At 47.3% G+C, this 17,322-nt stretch overlaps 1 protein-coding gene across 13 annotated transcripts in view; it reads left to right on the top strand.

Annotated features, from left to right (window-relative positions):
* Positions 1–17,322, top strand: part of LOC149364471 (uncharacterized) — a 44,846-nt gene that overhangs the window by 25,014 nt on the left and 2,510 nt on the right. For 4 of the 13 annotated variants that reach the window (XM_089574435.1, XM_089574434.1, XM_089574428.1 and 1 more), the window contains 5 exons: positions 678–816; positions 3,241–3,318; positions 5,294–5,572; positions 14,828–14,867; positions 16,980–17,003. In XM_089574435.1, coding sequence (XP_089430561.1) covers positions 678–816; positions 3,241–3,318; positions 5,294–5,572; positions 14,828–14,867; positions 16,980–17,003 — 560 coding nt within the window. The remainder of the gene's footprint in view (positions 1–677; positions 817–3,240; positions 3,319–5,293; positions 5,573–14,827; positions 14,868–16,979; positions 17,004–17,322) is intronic. The other 9 variants (XM_089574424.1, XM_089574427.1, XM_089574425.1 and 6 more) reach the window with 8 other exon arrangements.

The raw sequence follows: 17,322 nt of genomic DNA, 5'->3' as shown, positions 1-17,322 counted from the left end.
CACAGCTGTTCATGTGTACTAAATAGCCGGCTTCCGTATAGCCGCTGGCCATTTTATCAGGCTCTCTAGGGACTTGCGAGAATGTCTGAAAGATCGGGCAGTCCAAAAAATCGAAGTTCACCTGGAAAAATTACTCTACTTCAGCTTTTAATGGGCAATATAATGGAGGAAGGGGTCAGTCAATGGGTGGCGAACGCTTTCATGGACTACGTTTGATGTACCACCGTCCGCACGGCATGGATGAATGCACTGGTTGGGTTTAAGTTCAGGCGCACAAGCAAACCCACCGCTGCAGAGTCTGCACTGCACCCATCATGCAGAGGGCCCAAAATGAAAAGACGAAGGTGGCGGAGTGCTGTCCAGACCATTTGGCGCTGCTCATTGTGGAGTAGCAAGCAGTGTTTCAATATCCAGGTGTGGTTGTGCTTGCCATTCTTCTTCTCCTGTGTTAGCATACATGAGAAAGTATATCCACATTTCACCCTTTGCGTATTTGAATAATGCTGTGGCCTCTTTTGCTGTTCTGTCCCCCTCTCCCCTATTGCGGAGTGGTGTGTGACCCAGCATGCTGTGCGAGTGGGTGTGTGTGGGTGCGTGTGTGTGTTTGCGATATGAGAGCGGTGGCTCCTCCTGTTCTCTCTTTTTCTCTCTCTCTCACGACCCCCCCGTGGGAACAGGCTCAGTGTTTTGGGCCGCTGGCGCAGATGTACCCCATGATGGGCCACCGGGTCATGTCCCCCCAGCCCATGGGCATGGTGGCCGCAACGCACACAGCCTCCTACGGTGACGCCACACACCTTCCCACACAGGTCTACAGTGAGTGTCCTCCTTCTGTGGTTGTGCTTGTCCCTTGACTTTCTCTTCGACACAAATCTCGAGCAGGGGCAGTGGCAGCAAAGAAAAACCGCCAGTATGAGCGTCACTTCAGGTTTCTGCGCAAGTTATGCTCCTTCCAGTGTGTGCCATGAGACAAAGGCCACTGGTTGCAGATGGCTCTGCTGCGCACAATGGGAGCACAGACAAGCTGACAGCTTGAGGAGGAAAATCCTATGGCAGTATAGAACAGCAGTTTGGCTTTGATGGGATTTTGCAAGCAACTGTAGAGAACGCATTGCTACTTGCAAATCCATTTTATGCTCAGTAATGCATATACAGAGGTAAGTGGCTTGATCAGTGACGTTAGTTTTTAAATAAGTGTGCTCTTTTAGGCAACGGCCAGTATGCTATAGTAGGGACTCTGGAAACCTCTTCAGGCAGCGGTATGCATGTCAGGCAGGAAGAACCGAAATCCAGGATACGTTGGGATTCCTCAGCAAGTTTTGAAAGTGTTGTGTTTCTCGAGGCTATAAAAACAGTGAGAACCCCTGCGCTTTAGTTAACAGATCACAACAGTCTCAGTAATGTGGAATAAAGAGATCTGTGTTGCTTCTTCAGCCTGTGCTGTAAAAGTGCATGCTGAATGTGCATATCAACTGTGTTATTGGCCACTTGCTGAAGACCATTTCAGTGAGAGATTGAACACGCATGTCCGGTCGATGTTTTTAATATACCAGCTAAAATGTATGTATACAATGGTGACAGTGCCACCCAGAAAGGCATATCGAAACTTATTTTCTAAAAATAATAACCTTCGCAAAAAAATAATGAAGTCTGGTTGGTACACAGTCCTTTTTTCCGGATTTGAAAAAAAAAAATCAGAATTTCGGACACTATAATATAGAATCTTTGTAGCCAGCAATTCAGATATTTTTATCTTGACTTTCATGTGCTATAAATTGGACGGTTGTTTTGTTTGTTTGTTTTTTCTTGCACGGTGCTTATTTTGTAGCAAAAAAAAATGTGAAACATGGCTGATCTGATCAAAATTAATCTGCAATCTCCATCATCTGTGGCGACAGCAAACCAAAACAACAAGCTTTCGCAGCATTGGTGCTGGTAGCGCCATCACACGCCCTCCGGACGAACGAGGGCTCTACAATGCCGGGAGGCTGCTGATAAACGCATGGGAGCAACATGAGGTGCAAGGAGGGGCACAGTTGCGTGAAAACAATGTTTTCTGCCCCCAGTTTTGACGCAGTAGTCGAGAAAGCACTTTCAAACCAAACAGATGCAGCTGTTCTGTCCCCGTTATGTTTTTCCACATAGCGCCTTAGCGGTATAAAGATCTTTTCCTCTGGTGGGCGCAGATGGCACTACCAGTACCACTGATGTGAAAGCTGGTGAAAGCTGGCTATTTTGGTTGGTCAGCACTCACTGCAGACGATGAAGATTCCTGATTAATTCTGAAGATTTGCTGTTAATTCTGACCGAATTAGACAAGTACCCCACCCAAACAAAGTATAAAACAAAACTGACTGCTAAATGCCACCTTTGTGCAAAATTTGAGCTCGTACAAACGAGCAGTTAGGCCAAGGGCATGTCAAATTAGTATGGGTATATCGACTGTGTTACGAGTGAATCCCCTAAGGTGTTGAATTTTGAATGATTTTTTTTTTTAAGAAGGCTGTCTTCGATTTTCGAGTTTCAGAAATAAAGCTCCACAGCTTGCCCTAAAATGTGCTTCAAAAAACATGATGTAATATCGATGTGACCACTATTTGCAGATTTCTGCTTTACTAAAAAGCGGATGCTTCTGGCTGCTATGTATAACGACCAAGCTGTGTCAGTGGATGTAGAATGGTGTTTAATCAGTAAAGTAATCCATTTATATTCACTAAGCACGAGGGCTTTCATGTAAATTGTTGAGGACATGAGAAGGACATCTTCCTAATTTCAGACACAAGTTTGGGCGTGGAGCGCTCGTATTGCAACTACGCGGGGAACAGAAGCCTACGGGACTCAGGCCCCACCGAAGCCCCTTTAAAGTTCTGTCACCTTTCAACAAAATTTTCTCGCTCTTCTTGGAAGCAGTTGGTCCAAGACACTGCTTGGATTAGATTAGATTTCAGTAATGCTTCTCTTTGGGCTGGACGCAGCTGTGCAGTTGGAGAATTTTTCAAATTAATGATGTCTATGCCTGCGGCGCTCGCTTTGGTAAATCTTTCCTTTCTTTGGTAGTTGTGTTGCACCTCGGGCCACGGAGCTGCAGACAACTCTTCACCGTTGATTCCGAATTACCATTTACATCCAAGAGGCTGCAGAGTGTCTCTCTGGCAATACTTTCTGATGCTGTGGCACTTAGCTGCGAATAGCCAGTGTGCGCATTCTCTCATGGTCGAGTGTTATCACTTATGATATTAGGGAATTTTTCAGATGGTTTTTTAGTGTCTACGTACTATGAGCGAGCAGCTGGCCTGCAGTCCACGGAACGTGGGAATGGTACGGACGCTCCTGTTTCTTCGTTTGTTTGTCTTCGTGCCCATGGTGTTTCCGGCATAATTTCAATTGGCTTAATTTTAAAATGCTAGCTTTGAAGAGTTTCAGAAGATGGCCTCTTTTATACGCATAATTTTGAAATTTTAATGCCTTAGATGGTTAAAACAGTAACCACATGAAGCGATGTTACTCACTGCGCAATGTACGATGGCGATGACAGTCGCCTGCTGCTGCGGCGGGTTTCAGCCGTGTTGCTTGATTGCAGCAACTTCAGTGTTCAGTCACCTCACATTATCAGACAAATAAGACTGCATTAGTAGTACCCCACTTTTTTAGTGTTCCTAAAAAAAAAACACATATATGGACATATATGGATAAAATACATGGACCCAATGAGCGCTGCACAGTGGCACCTAGTGAGATTTTTTTCCGAGGTGCTCAGACTTGCAATGAGTGAGAGACGCACCCTAGAGCACCCTCCGCATGTATCAGACAGTGGTTTCAATGCGTGGGTGATGCAAAGTAGGCATCGGTACCTTCTTCGCTGAAACCGTGCTAGAAAACTAGTTTTGCTCGTAAAATAGGTTGGAACTTTGAAGTCTCGTACCATTAGTGCCTCCTGCTAGTGGCTAGTCTTGCAAGCCACTTATGGGTGATGGGAAAAATTTTCTTGGAACCTGAGTGATGTGATAAGGAAAAGAAGTTCAGCGCGAAACCATCATACGGTGTGTCGCCACGAATTATTACCCCATGCAGTGAACGCTTTGCTCGTAATCAAGTGCGTTTTTTGTCATGAAGAACAGTGGCTTGATAAACTAAAATAAGCAAGAGCATTACCAGCATAATGACATCACCTGAGTTTCTAGTATTGGATGTGTTGAGAGAAAAATATTTGTTTTGCTGTCTAGAAAGGGTTCCATTCTTTAGAAGTCAAAACTAAGTTTTGCAAAATACATTAAATGGGCGCGTGCACCAAGCGGACTTGGCGATTTTTTTTTTTCTCTCGACGAAGTAAGTTTCGATATACTTTTCTGGGTGCCCCGTCAGCATTATGTGCATTTTTTTCTTTTGTTTAAAAGATGTTGACCGGACATGCGCATTCAGTCTCTTGTGGAAACACCCAGATTATGACTTTCGCAGTGCGTCTGCTCTTGTGCATGAATTTTGAATGCTGACAAATGTATGCACACAGTCCTGGCATCAAGTCGGGACACTTGCTTTTCACTTCTGACAGTCACAGGTGACCAAAAATTTGCTGCATTGTAAAATCTGGGGAGTACGGCTGGTTTTTTAGCTATTAAAGGTGCAGTGAAGAGGAATCTTAACTCATCTTTTTGCCGCGGGAACTCGATCTACACGTTCCGAGCATTCTTAGAAGCTGCAATTTATTGCCCTGTGTGGCCGATTTCCTTCATTAAATCGAATTAAAGTCGGGTTCCCGCCTTTTCTTTTTTGAATTCTCCCCGTACGGTGGGCGGAGTCGACCAGCGCGTGGAGTGTTTTTCAGCCAGTCCCGTGGCCGTTTGCCGCTCTGCCATCGCAAATCTGCCAGTAGCAAATAGCCCGCGTGTATTTTTATTTCTGTGGGCTTATTTTGCGGCTGTATTATCTGCTATTGAAACTATTTATTCACGGAAACCTAAATAACAAAATAAAGCGAAAGCAAAGCCCCCACGGAGCTGGCTGAAAGGCACTCCACGCGTTGGTCGACTCCGCCCACCGTACGGGGAGAATTCAAAAAATAAAAAGGCGGGAGCCGGATGTTAATCCGATTTAATTAGGGAAATCGGCCACACAGGGCAATAAATACTAGAAGTTTCTAAGCATGCTCGGAATGTGTAGATTGAGTTCTCGCGGCAAAAAGAGGAGTTCAGATTCCTCTTCACTGCACCTTTAAGAAAACGCTCCAGTCCACGTGTCTTTTTGCGCTCGGATTTCCAGCTGCTTTTTTTTTTTCTTTTTCCCCGTGCGCGTGCAGTGCTGCAAGGGCAGGGTGCGGGGGCAGGCCAGGGGGCAGCGCCGCACTCGAGCCCGCCGACACCGGGGGCCAGCACCCCGGTGGGCGGGGCAGGCCAGGCAGGCACGCCCCCGGTTGTGTACCACCCGCCACCGCCCCCCGGAGGCACGGGGCCCCCCCCTCCCCAGCCCAACCTGGTGCTGGTGCCCCACTCGGGGGCCAACACGCCACCCCACCTGCTGCCACACAGCCCCATGGTGCCCCCACAGCTGGCCACCGCACACTTCGTGCACCACCAGGGTGAGTAGGGGGCAGTCTCCTCCTGGCTGGGCACCGCGTCAGTCGTTGTGTCAGGGTGCTTGTGACCATGGCTGCTGTGCATTCAGTCGCCTCTCAGCTTGGCGCCGTGGGCAGCACAGTAGAGGGATGCTGTTCTGAAGCACCAAAAGGGTGTGTGCGGTTTGTCTCTCTGCAGTCAGTCTGTGCGTTCTGCACTGTCCTCTCAAACATGCAGTGCATTTGGCCAGTAACAAACCCTGCAAATATACCTGTCCGGTCAGTAGCATTAATGACAGGGGCCAAAGCAAGGCCCGAGCCCGGCCCTTGCTTCGAAAGGGCTTTGTTTCATATTGGGAACAGCATCAGAATAGGCTAGGAACCACCCTTTGAGCATAGCAAGCTAGAACATTCAGTGGGTGCATGCATGTGGAGCGCTTCAGCTGAGTTAATCAACTCTGTTTTGCAAAGGGTTTGCTACTCGCAGAATGCAAAGTAAGCTCTTTCTTATCTTACAATGGGCTTGTTCGTCAGATGTGATCCATAGCCATGCATGGTGGGATGCTTGCCCGCATACACCTGGTATTGGTTGACCATGCGCGGGTTGTGAAATTGGTTAGCTGCTGACAGCTTTTTGAGGGGTGCGCTATTGTTGGCATAGCCAGGGGAGCACTGCAGCTGTCAATGAGGACCTGCACAGCGCATGACTGCTTCGCACTGATGCTGAGTGAAGCTGTGTCTTGTTGATGCACCTTGGAAAAGGCACTGAAAGCATAGCAGTGATAGTTGCAAGTCATGATATTGTGGCAAGCAGTGCTTGTCTGCTGTCATTGTGCTCCGCAGTGACTGTGAGTATGGCTTGGCCTTCCTCTGCCTACCTTTTTGTGTGGCTTTGTCATTCCACCCACATTGCTTGGTAGTTGGCACAGGCAGAATTTATTGCTGATCTGACTTGCATGCCTCTAATGGCTGCTTGCGTGTGAAGTCGTAAACATGGTCAAGATCTGGTTTGTCGAGTGCCATTAATCAGGTATTACTGAGCAGCATTATTGTGAGGCATGTTTTAAGGTCAATTGTCGGTTGTGTTATTGCAGCTGTCTCAAAGTAAGGTGGTGGCTTTTCTGCTGGAGTGCCTTTTACCTTGGCTTAGCTGTGCAGTTTATCTGTGGTTGAGAATGTGGCCAATTTAGTGAGCAGTCTGATCAGTGATTAGAAACAAGTCGAAACATGGACTGTTGATTGTGTGCAGTTAGTTTTCCTAAAGATTGTTTTTTGGCCAATCTTGACCACTTTTGTGTCTATCTGAAGCCAAGCCACACGCTCCACTAACTCGATGACTGCAGAGAAAATTTTGGGAAGGGGAGAGAGTGCAAGCAGAGTGCAGTGCATGTTTGCAGTACAAATCAAATTGGCTGAAGTAGGCGTTAAAAAAAGAGCTTTTCTAGAACGTGTGGCATGTGGCATAGGCGGCTGCCTTAGGTTAGGGTCTGGCATGAACACTGTAACTGATTTGCAGACCGGCTCACACTGAAGTAGGCAGGTTCCACCTGCAAAGCACTAATGGCAGCAAGCAAGCAGGACTGAAAGCATCTTCCAGCAGACGAACAGTACAGCTAAAAAAAGAATGCACAAACTTTGGGTAATTGCCATGCCATACTGACTGTCGGACTGGGTGCATGTAGGAGTGACTATTACACTGTTGGCTTGGTCTGTGCTGTTTTTTTTTGTATTTTTTTTGTTTTTTTGTCGTGAAATTGTGTCGTCTTACCAGAAGTGCTAAGGGTTGTTCATCAGGTGTCTGTAGAAAAGAGAGTGTCTTTGGATATCTTGGTTTGTGTTCATCTTTGTCAACATTTGACTATTTATTTTTGGGAAATGTCAAAAGAAAGCAGTATCAAAAGAGGACGAAAAAGGGTAGATATAGAGCATCTGGAAACATTGTGAGGTCTAATTGCCTTGCAGTCTGCTCATGAAAGGAGCTTAATTTGTGGTGCATGTACAGTTTAGCACCCAAGTACAGTAAAACACTGCTAATTCAATTTCACAGGACTGGAGAAGATGTCCGAATTAACCAGAATTTCAAATTATTGTGGGACTAAAAAGAGCCACAACAAAGTGTCCCACATAACATTGCCTGCTTTGAGCGAGAAGTTTGCATTGAATCAGCTTTTTTTTGCCGCTCAGGTTCGTTGTATGGTGCTGAGCGCTTACACTGTCTGACGAACCAACACATGTCCTCTGGGACTTTGAGGAGATTGAAAGCTTGCCTGCCCCGAACACGCGTTGTGTACAGGTGTAGATATAAGTAAATGGTGAATGCCATTCCGTTCTAAATACAGTCATGCTTTCCCTATCGGAAATTAAAAAGCTTTTTCTTTATCAGAAAGCGCACGTGTCCACTACCAGCAGGTATACAGTCGACGACCGATTTTTCGGACTCTCTAGGGACCGCGAAAACGACCGAAAAATCGGGCAGTCCGGAAAATCAAATTTCACCGAAAAAATCACGAACTTATTACCACTATGCCGGAGAAAGCGGCCAGTTGTATTGCACACATTCTAAAGCTCCTCATGACTATATTTCGCCGCGCGAAATACCGTATAAACGCGTATAAGGGCCGCACTTTCTTTTTTTCAAGATTCGAGGGCCAATTTTCGGGGTGCGGCCCATACACGCGATATGCAAAAAAAAAAAAAAAATTTTTTAAGTAAAAACACACCAACCAGGGAATGAGCGACATTTATTCTACGTTCAATCGTCACTCGCGAAGTATTTAGACTCCTGATCTGGCGCTGCGCTCTGGTGCACGCTCATGCCAAAAGAAGCCGCGCAGCATGTCCGCTGTCAACGCGTAGCCGTTGTTCCGAAATTCCATCACATAGAGGAGCAGCTCTTCTTCCAGTTCAGGAAACTCGCACGGCTTGACTTGGAAAGCGCGCTTTTTGCAGCTTGTGTTTCTCTCTTGGTTGCACCATCATCGGACGCACTTCTCGGCCACGTCGAATTTCCCGCCCGCCGCACGCTTACCGACAGCGTTCGAGAGCTAACTCCCAGCCGTGTAGCTTAAGGTGCTTGCCCATCGCGCTAAAACTGTGAAGCTCGGCGGCAGCACGCGAAAGCCACTATCACGGCGAACGCGCTAACACGCATGCTAACACGCCACGAAAGGCTGGAGCTGGCGATACTGATGCCGATGTGAACAGCGGAAAATCGCGACCGAGAAAAATGTTGATAATGATCACGGCGCCATCCATAGACGGCACTTGGAAGCTCCGGTGCGCGCGTGGCCTCCGCGAACGGCGCAACGCCGGAGCAGATCGCGGCCGCGATAAGATCCGGCGGCGCGCCCGAAGCGCGCTTCAATCGCGGAGACCACGGCGTGTGCGTAGCCTCCGCGATCGTATTCGCATTCCGTGTTCGGGACTAAAGACTCGGCACAGATGAGTTCCGTGAACTCAGACTACGGTTCAAGTTCATGGGGCGGAAGACATTCAGGGCAGTACGAATTCGAAAACACGCGAGCGCAATGTGCCGACTCGCGCAGAATTTCAGCGTCGCAAGAGGCTCCCTTTAAGCTTGAATTTCGTTTTGTTTGATCAAGTTTTCGATATCTCCTGCAGTCTGAATTAATGAGGTTCCACTGTACACATTATATGGCGGCTTTGGTGCTGGCGGCGAGTGCGAACGAGGTCCGAAAAATCGAGTGGTCAGTTGCGGTGCGTCCGAAATTTCAAGCGCTCTTACACACTGGCTCTATGGGCCATGTCGCGGTGCCGCGAAAAAGTCCGAATAATCAAGCATGTCCGAAAATTCAGGCGTCCGAATTTTCGGTCGTCGACTGTATACCATAGATGCCAATTAGGCATCTTGTGAGAAATGTTAGAAAGCAGTTGTGTGCTCTGTTTACTTTCGTTCTCACCTTCGCATTCACACAATATAACGTAAAATGATTACACAAAAAATGCTGAAGGCACAATCCGCAGTGTGCATTCAATGAAATCAAAAGAGGAAATGGTGGAGCACTGCATAAAACGAAAAAAGCGTCCCATCGTGCCTTCTTGTACGTATGACAGGATACTCGCATTCATAACGATGAGTATGCCACCTTTACGTTTTGGTTTACACCAGCGCCACTCATGCTGTAGTGGCCAGAGTTCAGAGTTGCTTAGTCACCATTATCAACACCCCATCTCCCACGCTCTGTGTGTATTTGAGCTCCGCCACCCATTCGAATTACATGAAGCTTCGCCATATTCCTCCGAATTAATGAGGGTTTCATACCATAGTACAGTATATACCGTATTTACTCGCGTAATAGGCGCACTCGCATAATAGGCGCACCCCTAGTTAGGGCGCGAAAAATCAGATTTTTTTATTTCCGCGCATAATAGGCGCACCCCGAACTCTGCACTGTGATCAATACTGTATTTACACGATTGCAAGCCGACGCCTCGCCACCCCCTGCTTCCCAATCTTTATTTTAACAAAGTTTTTGCTGAACTGACTACTAGTCCCTACTAGTGCTGCTGCCGTCGCAGCTGCTGCGGACCCACAGCACGTACAACGACATCGCGTAGAACAGCCGCACGCAGTTTTCAGGGATGCTCACTTTAAACGTCTGTTTGGAAAGCTTCATCTCCAGCCGGAAACGTTCCCGACTTAGGCCCACGAAAACCTCGGCGCTTGGAGTCGCGTACGAAAATTTAAACATACTTGAAGGAATTGTTGAGCGCTAAAAAACCACGGAAAAAGGACGAACACACGGGACGCCGCAGTCGCAACTGCCGCACTTCTCGGCCACATCGTATTTTCCGACCTGCCGCATGCTTGCCGTGTTCGAGAGCAAACTCCCAGCCGTGTAGCTGTTAAGGTGCTTGCCCGTCGAGCTAAAACAGCAACGCTCCGCGGCAAAGCCATAAACCACGATAACTATCGCACTACCGCAAATCCCGGCACTTGACAGCAACAACAACAACAAAAAAAAAAACGAGCTGGAGGTGCTGATGGCGATTTAGATAGCGAAAGCTCGCGGCGGAGGAAAACTATGATGATGATGATGAGCTTGGCCTTGGGCGCCCTCCGTGGGCGGGGTCTGAAAGCTCCTGTGCACGTGTGTGGCCTCCGCGATCAAGCGCCCGTTGCGCGCAGCCGGAGCCGATCGCGGAGGCCTCGGCGCGTGCATTCCGAAGGCTATTCCCGCGTGTGTCGCGGAAAGTTTCGGTGCGGCCCTTACACGGATCTTTTTTTTTTTTTACATTTTCTTCGCGAAAACGGGGTGCGGCCCGTACACGAGTGCGTTTACGCGGTGTGTTCAATTTTGCGAGTCGAAAAATTTCCGGAAATTTTACCCCGCGTAATAGGCGCACCCCGAACTTTGAGCCGGATTTTCTGGCAAAAAAGTGCGCCTATTATGCGAGTAAATACGGTATATGTTTGGCAGTACTGGACAGGGTGTAAGAGTTATCCTGTTTTCCCGAACTACTGCAAGTTGAATTAACAGAGTTTTACTGTGTAACAGTGAGCTGTGGATTTATATTTAACCATCGTTTTATTGCAATCTCATCAAAAAAAAGTTTGTCGAAAAGAGCTTGTATAGGAGGTATTCACTGAGGCCGCGCTACCAGAGGGCGCGAGCGTCGTCGCGGCAACTGCGCCATGTTTGCGGTCGTTTCACGCCAGCTCTCGCAGTGTCACGGTATGCCGTGAGGTACCGGGCCTGAACTGTTAGTGATCCGTAACATATTTTCACGTTAAATGCGTCAGCGACCACTCTTCTTTGTGGAACGCTTATTGTGCATGAAGTTTGCAGCGGAATTCTTCTGTGCCGTGATATAACCGCGAACTGCCTGCAGCAACTCGGCAGCAGAACTGGCTGGCTGCACTGCACGCAAGAATGCACATGACTTGCACCTTTTAATATCAATTGTTAACTGTTAGCTAGTCACGCAGGGTACATCGTGGATGAACAGCACGATTAATTACCAAAATTCCAAAACTGGCGCCGCAGAAACTCATGTTTCCAGCGGCTGTAGTCAGCGAACTGCTGAAGCTTCTCAGACGGTCTTTCAGCAGAAAGGCAAAGCATCATAGCTGCCTTATTTACACAACAGAATGGTCGAACAAATACTGTCACGCGCTCGTAGCACGAACAGCAGACCCAGCGAGAATGTTTTGCAGTTTTGATTGTAGCTGTATACGTAGCGCTGCTTCATATGCACAAGACGTCTAGCCCTTTCGCAGCAATGCAGTGTGCAGCCATTCCGCTAGATTTAGTAGTAACACGTCACTTTCAGCAGATAGAGATGACAAATTAAGCTACAGCTAAGCGAAAAGACCCTTCGACTTACTCACCTGTCCAAAAACGGCACTTCGGCCGTCACGACGTCGGCACCCTCAGCATGGCTCTTGGACCCACCCGCTTGTCAAGTAATTGCACCCTCTCATAGATTTGTATCCTTTAATTCCTTGGCCTGCCAGCAAACTTAAGCCGTGCATAAGGTGGGCCTCGATACCGGTGAATTCAACGCACGGCAGCAGTCCTGTACGTCTCGCATCGCGCCGGTGCCTCCGCTTTCCTACAGGTCGACCTTTTCACAAAGTGGAACCTTTTGAGCGTGCCCGCTCTTTTCTGCTTCGCACAGTCCACGGAACAACCGCTCAGTCACGCGGTGTTATGGGCCGGACAGAAATTATCTACGGCGACACGCAAAATACACTCACATTTCACACATCACCAGCTATTTAAACGCAGCAGCTGGCTGCGGAGGCCCCGCGCGCGACCACCAACATGGCGAATGCCGCGCCGGCCGCTAGCGCCCCTTGCGGATGACGTCATGTGAATACCTCCTATAGGGTGGTTGAGAGGAGCACATGTTGTATGCATTTGTGGCTCTCTTTTGCAAATGGGCCATTTCACTGTGACGGCTTTAGTACATAGGCATTACCACGGTCTCATCTACAGTGCTTCTTAGGAGCATCGCTGCTGGTGTTTAGTCCACTTTCAGAAACAACTTGACAGTCAGCATAGCATGTTTGTAGAACTGCCTGCTGAGGCAACACGTGGACAGCATAGAACATAAAATTTTGTTCCTTTTCTCTAATAGTGTTGCTATTATGGCAATCCAGCACACAGTTCAACTTCTGTGATTGGTCTCAGTGCTTGTGTCCGTCTGTGCCGCTCAGGTGAAAATGTCGGCTTTGTGTACCCAGTGCCCCAAGTTTCATCCCCCTCATGGTTTGCCGCAGGGACATAATTATTGGGCATTCTTGGCTGTCCCCTACCCGCAATGAACATGCCTGTGGATATCGTTGTGATAATCCGCGCTTAGATCTTAATGCGAACGAAAGTACAGAAGAATCTTGATGATGCTATCTCACTACGTACGAATTTCGAGATGGCACCAAGTTGTAAGATTTCCTGGCTACTGTGCATTGTGCACAATGTGCAGGATTTGTATCCCGAACACCCCTCCGCGCCACTGTGTATCATACGAATGCACATGCCATGACTGCACCCTCAAGCACTAAGTGCTGCGCACAGATTGTCAGCACAATCTCTGGTCACATGGTATGCACCATGAGCAGTGAGTCATTAGCACCATACATTGTCATTAGCGCCATACGCACCGTGAGTAGTGAGCAGCGGTGCGCGGCCATAAGTAGGTCTCTCTAACTGCAAACAGATCTGCACGAATGTATTTGCCATGCTGCATACGGATTTTGTCTGTACTGGATGATGCGAATTTCAAGTGGTACAAATATTTTTTTGTGGTCCTGCGAGATTCTTATCAAGATTCTACTGTATTTACATGGAAGCTGAAAAGACGTTTTATGTCGCATACACACTCGTAAGAGCCCTTAGTAGTCGGTAGGCCTAACTGCTATGCAGTGTCTAGTGGTGTTAAACCTGCCTTTCTGGCACTGGCATGTTATTTGTAGCGTTAAGAAGCTTCAGATCTCAAGGTCTTGCTGTCACTGACTTTACCTGTTTGGTACATGATGGGAGTAGAGTATATAGGTAAACAATTTTCATGTACCAGCAGCTACGTATGCAGTTCTTAATGCCCTTTGACCAATGCATTCATTGTTGCTGGTACAGTCATATGTGAGGCAGCACTGCTGTAGCATTATGTATTACATAATCATCCGTTAGCATGTTACAGCATTCTTCTTTGTCATGTACCACCAGCAACAAATAAAACACGAACAGCACAGTTGAACCATGAACAGCAAAGTGAGAAGCTCTTAGGCGGGGGAGCTCAATACTACCGGAGGGTTGTTTCATTTCGAAGGCCTGTGTTTTAGGAGCGTTAATCGTCTTCACTTGTATTTACTCTCCCGGGGCTAATATGTTGGTGCTTTTGTGTTGACACTTCACCTCTCTTGTTAGCGTTTATTACTGATAGTACAGCATATAGTGCTGATAGTATCTCAGCTTGAAGAGTTGGTTGCTTTTGAAAGTGGAATTTTTTTTCCTTGTTGCAGGGAATTCACCATGTATGTTTGGAGATGTTAGCAGGTTTGAGTGCCAGCTATGAACTTCTGTGCCAGACATATAAGAAAGGTCTAGCAATTTTTTTTTTGCCATTTCCCTAACAACATGTGGGAATGTTTTGCTGCTGGCTGGTTAGAGGTAGTTCTAATTTGAGCAAGCTATACTTAATAGCGTTAAGTTTATGTACGGACCCTTTCCAAAACTCTGGAAGTCAGCTTCTCTGCATAGCTCAAACCTCTTGATCATGGTGGCCAAGACAGTTTTTGGGGGCGAAAATTGGGTGCAGTGCTTGAGACATCTTTTGTCAGCTTAATTCCGCGCACCCCTTTCCCGCCGCGGTGGCTCAGTGGTTATGGCGCTCGGCTGCTGTCCCGAAAGATGCGGGTTCGATCCTGGCCGCAGCGGTCGGATTTCGATGGAGGCGAAATTCTAGGGGCCCGTGTACTGCGCGACGTCAGTGCACGTTAAAGAAACCCAGGTGGTCAAAATTTCCGGAGCCCTTCACTGCGGCGTCCCTCATAGCCTTAGTTGCTTTGGGACGTTAAACCCCGATCAACCAACCATACTTTTGCCCTTTGTTTCAGTCGTGGCTCCCAAGCCATTGCTTTGTAGGTACAATTCACCCACCCTCCTTGCTGTGGACGCAAAGGAAGGGTGAAAGGCAGCTGTGTCAAAGCACCGCTTGTCAGTGCATGCACAGCATAAGGCTTGGAGTAGCACTCCTTTGCGCTGCACCCTACTTCTCCACGTGCGTCGCCATAGTAAAGGCATTTTTGCTGTGCAGGAAAGCTGACTTACGGAGTTTTGCAAAGGGTCTATGAGAGGTGGGTGGTTTTTTTATGCTTGTGTACTGGGAGTGGGGGTGGTGATAGCTTCTATGTCACCCTTTGTGTGGGTGTAGCCCCGCCCGTTCATTCCACGGAATGTCACAGCAGAGCCTACTGTCAGTGCACGGCTCAGCTGTGTTCAGCAGGGGATTTTACAGAGGAGCAAGGCGCTGCAATTGCCGAGGGTAGCAGGAGGGTAGGAATACTCTTTTTCTAGTATGTTAAGGTCGTGCCGGCATTTGACAGTTAAAAAGTGTGGAAACAACTTAGTGCTACCTTGGAACCTAGGTGAAGAGGCAGCTGGGTTAACTAAACTAAGGTTTTTTTGTTCCTTAATTTTTCTTTTTCTTATTTGTAAATGCAATTTAGTCAGCTTGTAATTTGCTATGTTTTAGCGCACAGTGCTTTTCGCTTCTCTTTCTATGACCTCGTGGCATTCCCCCCCACCTCTCCTTTTTTTTTTTTTTTTCCTGCCATTTACCTCCCTTTTTCCCTTGTGGGCACTACACAGCATGGTGGTTGGCAGGTCATTTTGCAAGGGGGGTCGCTTATGGCAGCTTGCAGGCTGTGCACCCTCGGGTTTTTTCTGGGCACAGTCGCAGACGCTTTCTTTATGGCTTTGTACACGTACATTGTCTCCTAGTACAAGAGTACATAACCTGTCGCTGCTGTTTGCTGCTCTTTTTTTTATATACACATAACTGTATTGTGACGCGGCACGCTTGGATGTTTTTTGCTGCTGTTGTGGTGGTTCCTTGTTTCCCTTTCCTTCTGCTGGTTAGGTGCAGACTCTTCTCTCATCCACTGTTTGTGCACTTTTATTTTCGTAAATTCTATTTGGCCATTACTGGTGGTGAGCACCATTAGTTTGTTGGTTGGTTTTCACCGCATTGCTTGGAAGTTGTGGGTGCTGTCCAGTAAGTGGCAGCCTTTACGTGGCAGTGTAAGCTGCTTTGGGCTTCCCAAGCTACTTTCAGTTGCACTTTTTCACTCGTTGCTTTGAAATCGTTGGTGCCTAAATTTTAGTAGGCCTCTGTCATTTTATTTATTTTTTTACCTTCTTCTTTCTTCGGGTGGATTTACAGAGTTTGCTTAAAACAGAGCATAGAGTTCACTGACTAGGAGATTTTTCATTCTGTTATAATCTGAAGAGACCTATTACACTACGGATCATTTGGTAGGCAACAGTTGATCCACATGCAAGATGTGCGCTGAAATAAGGATGCCATGCTCCGTGAACATCAGTGGTGCTGCTGCATATAATGGCATGTTCTGTTTGTTAAGTTGGGTGTTGGGTTTTAGTAAGTTTAGGGCCCAGCCCTGTTATGGGGATTCCCTTGCCATGCTAAGCCGGTTAGTTGGCTACCACTGATCTCCAAGCATATGTTCGTTAGGTGAAGTTATCATGATAAAGCTTGAAGGCCGGCTGCTCCTAAATGCCAGTGCTGCAGGAAGGAACAAGAACAGGAGAGCAAGTATGAGTATGCCTGTATAGAGTGGCATGTGATATGGGGGGTTGCATTGCAGCTGAGAGGATTAGCTCGAGCGGTGCGCGTGTAGGAATCTTGGCATAGCGTTGTTGCTACAAATATACAGTGCTGGTGCAAGCATGCTGCTGTGTAAGAGGCTGTTTGAGTTAGTTAGTCTCAGTCGCATTTTTTCTTTTTATGGTCACTGCAGCTGCCACACAGTTCTGTAAATCGCACGCACAGTTGACCTACTCTGTGGCTTGTTATTTTCCGCGGTGCGACCACTGAGCTTTTCTCTGCTTGGTATCCTGCTTGGGAAGCCCTGGTACGAAGTGGACATTTGAGCACAGCTTGCTTTTTTCTGATTTTTTTTTCTTCCCGCACAGCAGTGGTTGGTGGAACTGTGTGCACCGTGGAAAAAGGAAAGGAATGGAAACCTCCCGAATCTGGTGGAGATTTTTTTCTGTTCTTTTCCCTTTTCCACCCTTCTTGGTGGTGACCATTGGGATCTGATGTCTTTTTTCTGTACACTCCACTCTTTTCTTTTTTGCTTTTCATTAAGCGTGCGTGTGTGTACGTGTGTGTGTGGGTGTGCTCTGTCTCATTTCCTTGACCATTTTTGTGTTTTCTATTATTTTAGTGTTCCCCAGGCTGCTGCCACCAGGTAATGCCCAGTGCGATAAAGTCGTGCTTCCCCAGATAAGCTAGTCACATAACCTTTTTTTTGAAGGCATGCAGTACTCTGTCCACCCAAGTGCTCTCTTCTTTTATAATATATTTTTTTTTCTACATAGTGCTCTCTGCATACTCTTTCCTCACATTTTTTTAATTTCCATTTACATCAGGCCTCTCTCTCTCGAGTTAAATGTGTAGAGTGTTGCCGTCGTCTGGTTTATCAGGCACAGTTATTGAGGGAGTAATGTTTTGTACCTTGAGTGCTTGTTGGACAATGATTGGTGCTGCTCTGAACAGAACAGTTGCTG

The sequence above is a fragment of the Amblyomma mixtum genome, chromosome 2 (genome assembly GCF_055824585.1).
Source record: "Amblyomma mixtum isolate Tamu chromosome 2, ASM5582458v1, whole genome shotgun sequence".
NCBI lineage: Eukaryota > Metazoa > Arthropoda > Arachnida > Ixodida > Ixodidae > Amblyomma > Amblyomma mixtum.
Note: the sequence above shows the minus strand (reverse complement) of the source record. Positions and strands in the feature narration are given on the sequence as shown.